The following is a 12565-nucleotide window of genomic DNA, read 5'->3' as shown; positions in this document are numbered from 1 at the left end:
GAAACTCAGCTCCTAATTATATTTTTTTTTTCCAAGTGTGCTTCCCAGACGTGTAGTCGACCTATACGCTTGTTGGTAGATGAGTGGCATTACACGGAGTGTTGTTATATGGAAGATGGTGCCTATGTGCCTTTTATGGTGTTTAGAGAGTGAAATGAATGACAAAAGTTTGGGAACTGTGAGAGAACGTTAGAGGAGATTAAGTCTTTATTCTTCAAAATTTTGTATTTTTGGACAGTTGCTTATTTTCCATATTTGACGATTAGTTATAGTGATTTCCTTGTTTTTTTTGTTCGTTATAGTTATGTGTTTCCTCTTGTATACTTTTGTACTTAGGGACGTTTATACTTTTAATGATATGTGTTGATTAGTTATTAAAAAACAATTCCTACCATGTCATCAAGTTATATAACATGCTTCATATACACTATACCTCTATTCCATCTGTTAGGCTGATGTGGTAGTGCCCATTAGCGTTTCAATCAACCCTTATTAAAAACAAAAAACTTAGGGCTAATAGGCATTGCTACATCAACCCAATGAGATAGAAATAAAATAGAGATGTAGTATGGAGCATTACTCACTAATATAACATATATGAGGGAAAACTTAGACCTTTTTAAATTAAATGAAGTTTTAACGTGTTCTATTAATCTTTCACTAAAAAACTGCTAAATATAACTCATATCTTGAATTCAAAATTAAGGAAAATTTACTTATTTGGTCCCTTTAGTTTAAAGTCGTACCAAACTAATCTTTGATGTATCAAAAGTATTTTAAAGATTCTTAGGGTAAGTTATCTGTTCAAAATGGTTCATGTTGTCAATCGTTTAATAGTGACCATTAGATACACATGTAGATCCATGTCACAACCAATTACCGATTGACATGAGGCATATCAAATGAATCAGCCTGCTAAAATAATTTTATCCCACATTTAAAAACATAAAATAAAAGAAGGGCTGCCCCTCATATGGTGGCGGAGGTTGTCCCTTACTAGTTGGGAAGGGAGGGGGTGTTCGGTCACCCCTTTTGAAGTGAAGTTGGGTGAAGGGTGACCTCCCTCATAGGGGGACAACCTCCCGTCACCGTACAAGGGGTTGCCTGCCACCCCCTTTATGAGGGGAGGCTACCCCTTGACAAATAAGAGGCAATCGGCTACCCCCCCCCCCCGGGCCCCTTTTTTTTTAGTTTTCGTTCTTTTATTTTTTGGGGGTACAATTATAAGATCATAACTAGTTGAGTCATTAGCTAACCCATGTGTGAATCGGTGATTGGTTATAATGTTGATTTATGTGTGCATCTAACGGTTTCTGTCAAAGGGCTGACAATCAAAACTATTTTGGGCAGATAGCTTACCTCATGAATCTTTAAGATACTTTTAATATCAAAAGATCATATTGATACAATTGCAAATCTTAAGGACTAAATAAATAATTTTTCTTTACCAAAAATAAATAAATAATTTTTCCGAAAATTAATGAAAAAAAACATCATATGCTAAACTCTCTTCTTTAAATCCAACCGTTTTAATTTATTTTTTAATTTTTAATTTTTATCCCTTGGATGTGATTATCCTTATGACTTCTTTACCATTCTATCAATTCATTGATAGGGGCTCTTGTAATATTAAGAACATGCATTTAATGGCTGAGAGGTGCTTTAATTTAAGCATCCTTATTTCTCAGACAAAGATCTCTGTTTGCAGGTGGGGATTATTTCATTAATCAAACATACATGAACACATGACAACATGAGCGTGGTCTCCCTCCACCAGGCTGGCTCCTTGGGCTGTGTCAATAATATAGCTGATCGTGATGGCAACTAGGCCACTCCACCCACCAATCATAGTAATTTTGGTATAGTTATCAAATTTCCCGGGGGGGGGGGATGGGTCAGGTTCATTCACAAGCGATTTCATCCACATGTATTGATGCCGGGACGGATTAGGCCAGCTGCAATAACTCATAACATAGTAATGCTATAAGTAAGACTTTTGTTATTCTTTTATTTTTTTTAAAGTGACGTAGCTTTCAAAATTACCATTAAATTGTGGATGAATTATTATTGAATTTTGATGTAATGGTGATTTTAAAAGTCACGTCACTTACTATTGAATTTTGATGTAATGGTGATTTTAAAAGTCACGTCACTTTTGAAAGATAAAAGAGTAAAATGAAGACAAAAGTCCTACTTATAACATTACTTCTTAAGGCAATATATCGGGAGAACAGATTTAACATCGCTAGAAGCTTCATTACTACTGTTGAATGCTCTTGCACTGTCATGTATAGTGAACGCTTCTTTCTTCTCTTTGAAGTGAAAATGTATGTTGGGGGGAAGGATGGGCACTATTGGCCATTTGGGATGACAATACCTACACTACTAAATTTGTATAATTTATTCGCAACCATGAATGAATCCGCCCCAACTCATCATCTACTTAAAATGGAGAGGTGTGGGGACTATCTGGCGAGGCTACTATGAAATAAGTAAGGCACTCCTTTCTCAAAGTTCTTTCCCCACCACAAAAAAAGAGAGGAGGAAAAAAAAGAGTAAGAAAGCCAGAAATAAAGGGCAAATAATTCAAATGGGCCACTTCTTATTTTAGCCAACAACAAAAAATATGGGTTTGATTTTTTTAACAAGAATCCCACGATGTTTCCTATAAAAAAAAAGACATCATCGTCATCATAATCTCGAAATCATCATCGTCACCTTACCTACCATTTTCACACACATAATTCGAGCAGGTGCTTAAATTTAACAGAATAGGCTAGGGGCTAACTTATTGCTTAAAAACAATTTAAAAAATAAAAAAATAAGAATGTTTAGAGAGAGAGAGAGAGATCACGTCAAAGGGATAGCTGCGCTCTCACTCCGATCGACTATATAAGAGTGGCAGCGCAACTATTCCAATAAGATTGAGGTATTCCAATAAGATTGAGGTATCTTCACGGTCATGATTGACGTGATATGTTTTAAGTGATTAATATAAAAAATTACTTAAAATATATTAATTACATTATTATGTCGACCAATATATAATAAATGTGAAAAGTAACATTACTTTCAAACTAAATAAAAAATGACAAAAATCATGTATATTAATTCACATGAAATGAGAGCATGCTATTTTCCAAAGAGTAATGGTAAGGACTATCTTTTTATCATTTTTTTATCCTCCTAAAGCTGATGTGACTTTTAAAATCACCATTAAATTTTAGATGAATTATACTTGAATTTTAATTTAATAGTGATTTTGAAAGCCACATCAACTTTAAGAGGATAAAAAGAGGATACAAAGATGGTCCCTAACATTACTTATTCCCAAAAGATGCATGATAAAGGCACAAGTTTTAATTTTGGTACAATTTTAGCCAAACTTTTCTCTTATGTGGTCATTTAAAAAAAAAAAAAAAAATTCTGAAGCAATAACATCCTATGTGGTCCTTTTTTTATTTGGTATTTTTTTAAAAAAAAAAAAATTGTATTTTTCTTCATAATAATGACCCTTTTTTTTAAAAAAAAAAAAATGACAATTTTTATGAAGAAAAATACCATTTATTTTTTAAAAAAATTCCAAATAAAAAAATGACCACATAGGATGTTATTTCATTTTTTATTTTTTATTTTTTTTTAAAATAAAAAATAGGAGAAAATTTGTGTCAAAGTTGTGCCAAAAAATTGTGCTTTTATTAAAAAAACACTCGGTTGAGGGCGTTGACAAAATGATACTATTTTTTTGAGTAGACAAAATGATACTATTTTAATTACAAAGCAGGTATAACGAGAAATTTGGAGGAAATTTCAAGAAAAAAGAGGTAAAATAAAAGATGGATCAAGTGAGGTGTCAAAGTATTTCTTTTATTTGATTGGTCCGATCCGATTGATCACATTTAATTTAATTAAGGCATGTATATGGGTATTCATATATAATATATGGACAAGGTCCATATATATATATAGAGAGAGAGAGAGAGAGAGAGAGAGTATGTTCAGGGATAGATACACTAAATATATAGGTGGCTTACATAACTACTACAATTAAACAAGTACAATATGAAGAGGAAGGAGGATTTGCACGGTTTGGAGTCTTTATTTATTTATTTTTTTAAAGTTATTTGTACGGAATTGTTGTCATGAAATTTTCAACTACTTTTGATTTCAATAAACATGATTAGGTGAAATACTCCATCTTTGTAAGTTGTTTTGCAAGACTTGTAATATTAAGAAATTAAAAAAGAAAAAAAGAATATTAGAGGGTATTCAACATAGGACAGTTTTTTTTTTTTTTTTTCAAACTAGTTTGTTAAATTGACGTTCGTTCTTACAACGTGTATTTTTTCATGTATTTTTAAAATTAATACTTACAAAAAAAGAAAAATTAATGCTTAAAAGAATTACATGCTTTAAGACAAATGTCAATTTAGTTGACTGAATTTTGAAATATTATATAACACCCATTGAAAATCTATAATAAACTCATAGAAAAACAAATTAGAGGTGAAATTATAAATAAAAAACTTAAAAGAATTGTGACAATGCACGCTTGGATCAAGAAGGAAAAATTTATATGAGTGAATCTCAACTAGTCAGGTCCACCTGCGAAGCACACAAAGTGAAAAATGCAGCTATTTTTATTTTATTTTATTTTATTTTCAGTCCAGAAATGCCATAGTGGCATAGACTGCGCAGAGGCTACAATGGTACGTAGTTAATACCTATATGAAGGTAGTTTTCTTTTAAATTTAGTTGAAGAATTTTTTTTTTCTTTTTTAAATCCGGTCTATTAAATTGAGTACAAAGTACTTGATTCTCATCTACATATATTTTAAAAAATGCACGTGAAAACTGCATGCTCTAAGAATAGATATGAGTTTAATATATAGAAGTTGGAGTCAGATTAATAGAAGTTTGAGAAAAACTTTGTCCATATTTTGTAGAATTTTGCAAGGTCATCTAATAATGATGTAAATATATAAGTTATTTTCATTTTATGGTGGAAAGACTATATATATATATATATATATATATATATATATAGAAGTTCTCATTTTATATACTCCTTCTAACATTAATCTGGATTAGAAGTTCTTTTAACCAGTTAGGATAACAACTCTACCCATATAAGACAAAGGTCTAGTTCTAAGTTTGGGATTTTGGAGTAATGCTACAAATCCCTCTTGTGTCCCTCTTGAGTCACTTCAAGAATGATTTGGCTATTAAAATCACCATTGAACTTATGATTGATCATTATTGAATTTTGATCAAATTATGATTTTAATAGCCACATTATTTTTGGAGAGATTTAAGAGGGACACAAGAGAGACTTTTAGAATTACTCGGGATTTTGAAACAAAGATTGAGATCAACTTCCCTTATTTTCTTGAAACGGAGAAGATGCATGGCTTCCGTACTCTCACATATTTAAGCATTTATCTACAAGCTGTTTTATCAATGTGTAATTAAGCAATAGCTATCACAAAAATTTGTTAGAATTATATTATGGGATTTGATTTTATAAGAGATTTATTTGTAATATTCTATAGTCAAACTTGATTGTATTCAAATATGATTTGATTTGATCTCGTTTACCATTTTGTATTCTCTCCGGTCTCCACTATCCTATAAATAATGATATTTTATAATAAAACCGTACCACATAAAATCTATTTTCTCTATTTCTCTGTCACCGTTCTATTTTAATTTCCATCGCCTTATGTTTTTCTTTAAAATTAATGTAAACTTGGAGATGAGATTTGTTTGGATTAATATAGGGGTCACCACCATCTACAGTTCATATACACCACGGCTAGCTAGCTACGTGCCATTCCCTTTTGTTTGAGTTATTTTCTTTCTTATTATTATTATTATTATTTTTGGACGTTGACTGCTATCTTGAAGCTTTGTTATGCATGATCAAAGGGTCTGAAATCCAAATATATACATAATTAGGAAAATTTTGCATATTTGATATGTACTTGTTGGCATTTTCTTTTCTAATGAATAAACTTGTCGGCATTTTAAATGATGTTGGAGATAAACTTGAGTTTATTGAATACTTTATATGCCTATGATATCACCCAGTGCTTTGCTCACCTGTTTTTGGGAGTCAAACTTATAAACACAACAGCAATATTCTGAAAGCTTTTAAGGGTTGGTTAATTAGGCTATGCGGAGTCTGGTTTGTGTTTAACCTGGTTTATAATCAATTTCGTCGATGTTGGAAGTGCTACGGTTTAAATGAAATTTTTTATGAGTTCGACTTTAGGGTTTAGTTAGGGCTGTCAAAACGGGTCCGCGGGTCGACCCGTTTACGACCCACGGGGACCCGCGACCCGTTTAACCAAGACCAGACACGACCCGTTTATTAAACGGGTCGGACCCCCCGACACGACTCGAACCCGGGTTTTTCACGGGTCGCACGACACAACCCGTGAGACCCGTTTAAATAACGGGTCGTTCCGGGTCGACACGACACGACACGACCCGTTTACCCGTTTAACTTAAAAAATGATTTTTTTTTTTTTTTTTTTTTTTTAAATAATAATATTTTTAGCAATTATCTCTTAAAATTAAACTCCTAGCAGGCTAGCCATACCAAATCACTTAATAGTTAGAAGTTAAGTGGCGTGGGCGGTGGTGTGAGGTCCGGTGAGGCCGAGAGGGAGGAAATTGAGGAATGGCCGAATGGGTTTTTGTTTATAATTCTAGATCTGGACTGGAGGCTTCACGATCTAATCTATGGCTCTTAGCCTCTCTGTGCTGTTTTTACTTTTTCATTTTTTCTTTAATTCTTTTAAGTAAAAAAAAAAAAAAGACAAACGGGTCTGGCGGGTCACCCGCGGGTTGACCCGTGACACGACCCGTTAAGCACTCATAAACGGGTCGACCCGTTTATGACCCAAACCCGTTTAATGTAAACCCAAACCCGCTAATTTCGTGTCGTGTTCGTGTCGGGTTGTCGGGTCGTGTCAAAATTGCCAGCCCTAGGTTTAGTACAAATGTAATTGACGCTTTCTGTATTGTTTCTCAAGAATAGTTTTTGTTGGTTATCTTGTGCGTGGCTTTAATATTTTTCTCCGTGATTCCGCTTATGAGTTATCTTATACGTGGCTTTGATCTTTTATCTTTAACAATAGTGAGACCATGCTGAAACTCTGTGGACATAGCCTTTAGTGGTGAATGGGTTTAGCCCCCAATTTCGCATCAAAAACGCATTTTTAAACAAAATCATAGAAATTTATTATTTTGGAGTGTGTTAATTAAGTAAACAAAATGACAGGTAAGCAGTGCATTTTAAACATTGCATATATAATTTCATAAACGGAACCGCAATTTTAGAAGTTGAATTGCGATAATACTAACGCAATTAACTGAAAAAAGACTGAAGACACTGAAAGGCTATATATTACTGCATGCCTGGCTTTTATATAATGAATGAATAGAATATTGTCTCTCTTTCCTTCTTCCATTTCCATATATATCTACTCTCTCTTCACATCTAAAAAAAAAAACCCTAGCTAATACAAACAGAACTTTCTCTCTCTCTCTCTATATATATATATATATATATATATATATAATAAAACAGTGAGGAGAAGCAAAATTGAATCAGAAGACTCGATCAGAAGCAAAACTCAATCATTTCACATTCTACGTCGGATCAGTCCATAGACAATCAATAGAGCCATCATAAGGGAATGATCCATATGAGGCTCCACCACCAAAGCCAAAACATCATCGCCCAACAGTACCCCAGAAGATGCCTGCTTTGGTTTTGCCTGCATCCACAAATCCGAACACAAGAACAAAAACATGTAAGCAACCTTTAATCTCATTCACATAACCTTAATTTCAAAACTAGAACAATAACAACCAACCGTTATATATATTACTGCCATATAACAGTTACGTCATCCCAATCTTATCACAGTCGTATATCATTCTACTGAACCCACCAAACAACCTGAATATCTACAAATTAAGAAATCTACTCACCTCTGCAACAATATCTCCATCAATATTCACTATTCTAAATGCTGTTTTTCCAGCCAAACGAACTATCCAGAACTTGTCACAACCGACAGTAACTTGGAAACCTAAGTCTCCCTTGAGCAATATTCTATAGCACTTCTTAACTTGAAACCATGGCTTCTTTTCGTTTATATAAGAATCGTTGCATCTATATCCATCCCACCCTCCAAAAGCTAGAAGTTTCTGCAAAATAATTACAAAAAACAAAAACCAAATTTTCTTTTAATTAAGTCTTCATTTTTTTTTTTTTTTTTTCTGAGCAAATTAGTTGAAAATTCAGTAAGCAATTAATATACCTTCCGTCGTATAGTAAAAAGAACTTTGCCTTGGAGATTCATGAGATGAACTTCATTGCTACCTTTCTTGTCGTAGTTGTCGACACGATAAACAATATCACCATTTGTGTTGTAAACAGTGCACCCATTTGTCTGATAAACAAGAGATTTCATCCATACAGTAAATGATTCTCTCTTTGAAGTCATGTGGGGAGAAAAACTTGGAACTTGAGGGTACACTTTCGCCATTGATCAAAAGGAAGATACTTGGAAAAAAAAAAAAAAAAAAAAAAGTTTGGAATAATGGTACAGAAACCTGTCTGAGAGCTTGTTTATATACTCCACCATCCTTAATGGATATATAGAAACTAAGCATGGTGATTAATTAATATATATTTCTATTATTCTAGTAATTTAATTGGCTACATACGTAGCCTTTTCGTTGTTTAATTGGGTTTCTAGAATAGTGAAAGTGCACTAGCTAAATAACCTAGGAAGTGATTGGTTGCATTGGGTCAACTATGATTAACAAACGTTTTGGGCATGTCTGTTTAATTAGGTATACATAGATACTTTTCAGTGTATTTTGCAAAGAGCAGTCTTCTATACATATTCCTTCTGAAAATGTATTATAAAAAATAAAAATAAAAAAAATAAAGTGCAGCCCCCCTTTATAAATGTGTTCTTTTTTAAACCTTTTATTGCATAGTTTTAAAATGTTGTGAAAGTCGGGCCCTTTGGGTGGGTAAAGGGTCTCCTAAAGGACAAAGGAAGCGCCCTGCAAGTCATATGAAGCTAGCTTCTATATATATTATACTTAACAGATCGAGATTGACAATTTTTTGCAATTAGGGAATAAAAGGGGCACACATTCCTTGTGCATTATTTTTATCCATAGTTGCTTTCAACCTTATCAAACCCTTTCTAATATGCTTATCTAATCATTCAATTATAATCATCAGTTGCTGGCCACCAAATTAATTAGGTCATAGGCTTACTTTTCATGAGTGTAAGCTGACATAGGTTTGGAAAGAACTAGTTTGCTGCAAGTTTATTCATTGGCTTACTTCCTTTGAAAAAATTATCATATCAGAGAGCTCCTGTGCAAAAATTAATGGTGAAAGGTTACAAGATTGGAGAAGAATTCTAGTTACTTTTTTACTAGAGGGATGTTTCCGGTTAATTTTTGTAGAAAGATCTCCAATAATTTTTTCACCGCCGGCAAACCAAACTCATGATTCATAGTGATCACCTGCCATTCAAAACTAATGGGTGCAAATTGGTTTACTATGATCCAAATACCAACTATATAGACGAATTCATTCTGTAGAAGTTTATACTAAAATGAAATATGGAACCAAAAAAAGAGAGGCAGAAGTAGATAAAGAAAGAGACAAATTTGGCGGAAGTAGATAAAGAAAGAGACAAATTTGAGGTGGTTCGATCTTAGAGGCCAATGTCCATCATTCGAAGGTGTCGCATAAGACTACGCTTTGATTTTATTAACATGTTACATATAACCCTATTTATAAAGAAAGTAAGGTAAGCGAAAGGAAGCTAATTAAGAAATTAAAGGTAATCAAATCTTACCGAAGCTATCTATGATAAATACTATAGAAGAAAAATGAAATCAACACAATATGAAAAATATCCTCTATTTTAACACATTATTCCTTTTATCAAGCAAAACAGCAAATTTTATTTTATAATTTCTCTCTCTATATATATATGATACAATCCTATGTTTACCCTAGTTGTTTCTTTTCTTTTTTAGTATATATATGGATTACCTTTTGTCATGCAAATATGAGCACAGATTCTAGTCTCGTCATTGTGTCGAGGGTGCATTAAACTAACCAATGAATTCACAAGCCAATTAGTCTTAATATATAAAGTACGGCAACAAAAGAGACCTCTCATATATTGTTTTGTGCCATTATATAATTGTAGCATTGCTGACTAGCTGGCTGCATAGAGGGAGGAAATTAAGTCTATTAAATCACCATAATGTCTAAAGCATATTCCCCTTAGTAAACGAATCCTAACACGTGAATTATTTATAATTGAAACTGGAGATAAATGATGAACACAAAGCTCAAAATCACCAACATTTCAAAAGCTTAAGTAGATTAATTTAATCATTTAATTAATATTATAAATTCCATTATTGTATCCTACAACTTGGGGGATGACTGCTTTGAAGAATCTTGTACATGCATGCCTTCAATTTTAGATATATATAGATAAGGATGAATGAGGTGATATATATGTATATTGTATTGTATTGAGAAAACCAAGTGGGGGCAGGAGAGTGACACAAACAACAGTGATCTTATTATGGAATATTAATATATACCCCAACTTGATACGCATTGCCAAAGTCGGGTACCTAACATGCAATTACACCACCTGCATCTCTGATGTGTAATCCCAGTAAAAATACAGTGATTTTGATGCAGATTTACCTAATGCAGCCTATCAAATGTATTCATTGTCACATAAATAATAAATGAAGTGGGGATTTTTATTTTTTGTTAATATTTTTTAAAGGAAGCTTATCCTGAAGGATGAAAGAGATCCCTTTCTTTTCCAGAAGTGGGGAAAAAAAAAAAAAGGATTCACCCACCCCCGGGCGGCAGCGGCAAGAAGAAGATGAAAGAATTCTATATGGACTATGGAGGCTGTAATAAAAGAGTATATTGTGCTTTCAATGGGAGCACAAAGAGTATAAAATTGTTTTAACTATGGAGGCTGCCTTTGTGCAAGTGTTATCGGGGTATTATAACTTTTATTACGAGTTTTCTTATAAATTGACGTGAATTTAATTAGTTAGTGGTTAACTTGTTAATCATATGCTCTTAGTTGTTTAATTCAGTTTGTAAGAAGATTGTAATAAAAGTTGTAATACCTTAGATTGGCATTTGGGTCCATACTAGATTTTATAGCACCTAACATTGTATATAGTGTCATATGATTTAAAAATTATAAATAATGTAAGAACATACCCGGCCAACATATATATACGCCGTTCAATGCTCCAAATCTAACGTAAACCGTGAAATGTGAAACGTGAAATGGAAAGGATCAATAGTTTTTCGGCCTTGGTCTATCAAGTTATCAACAAATAGTACTTAATGGTATATAATATATATATATATTGAGTGAATGTTCAATGGGATTTGAATCCAGGTGTCCATCTATGTGGTAGACAATTATATCACCATGCATATAAATTGATACTTCGAAGTTATGATTATGAAACCGCTAATACTTTGAGAGAGTAAGTAAAATTCTCCATTTTTTCTATCTTTATGGGAATTCTTGTTATTTCAAGAAGAGTCTCTAATACCAAACTTCAATAGTGAAAACAACTTGAATTTTAGTGTTTAGAAAGGAGGAATAATTGATCTTTATGCCCTACCCAAATTATATTTTTTGAAAGGCAAAACAAAGGGTACAAACAGGGAGGGAACATGTTTAAATTTTTAACCAAGAGGGGTATATATATATGAATAAGAGCCTAAGTCTAATTTTAATAAGGTTAAACTTAATTTTTAGGTCAAAAAATACATACATTTAATTATATATAAATATTTGAAGAAAAATTTTATAACTATAAATATATACATATTTTTAATATTATTTTTGTGTTCGTGTATTATTGGTCCCCCAAAGTTCCCAACAAAAAGAAAACAAGAAAAGTAAAAAAAGAAAGAATTGAAAAATCCAAAATAGTACTGCATATAGCGACTGAAAATAATTCCATCGGATCAATTATCATAAAATATAATGCATATTCCCATGATTAGATCTCCTACACACTTTGCTGATCAGCATGGATTAAAGGTATTATTAAAAAAATCATTTATATATTAAAAAAATGAAAAGTTTAAGAGAAAAGAGAAGATTATTACTCACGATATTAAATTTAATGAGCATCCAATGAACAAGAAAACGTGTATTAATATTTTTGTCTTGCTTCGTGTGAAAAAACGGTCAGCAAACGTAATAAAAAAAAAAGAAAAAAGAAAAAGAAAAAAAGAAAAAAGAAACAGAGCTACAATATATATAATAAAAAGAAAAGGGATAGACCTCTATATCGTGCCTGCCTCCAAATTAAATTAATTAAAGAGGTTGTGTGGTTTAACAACGCTTTTTGAAGGATTTTTTTTTTATGTTTATGATGTGACTTAAAAGTGAAAGTAGTTTTAATTATTTGTTTTGTGAATATTTTATATTTGGAGCTGTTT

General features: G+C 32.3%; 1 protein-coding gene across 1 annotated transcript; it reads right to left on the bottom strand.

The window, feature by feature from the left end:
* Positions 1-7652: 7652 nt before the first annotated feature.
* LOC132173307 (protein LURP-one-related 4-like) lies at positions 7653-8564 on the bottom strand. Its single transcript, XM_059584763.1, has 3 exons — positions 8337-8564; positions 8005-8223; positions 7653-7787 (listed from the first exon to the last, which is right to left on the bottom strand). The coding sequence occupies exons 1-3, from the start codon at positions 8562-8564 to the stop codon at positions 7653-7655; spliced, it is 582 nt and encodes a 193-aa protein (XP_059440746.1).
* Between the last annotated feature and the right edge of the window lie 4001 nt (positions 8565-12565).

Source organism: Corylus avellana, chromosome ca3, assembly GCF_901000735.1.
Source record: "Corylus avellana chromosome ca3, CavTom2PMs-1.0".
NCBI classification, from domain to species: domain Eukaryota; kingdom Viridiplantae; phylum Streptophyta; class Magnoliopsida; order Fagales; family Betulaceae; genus Corylus; species Corylus avellana.
This window is presented reverse-complemented; position numbering and strand designations above follow the sequence as displayed.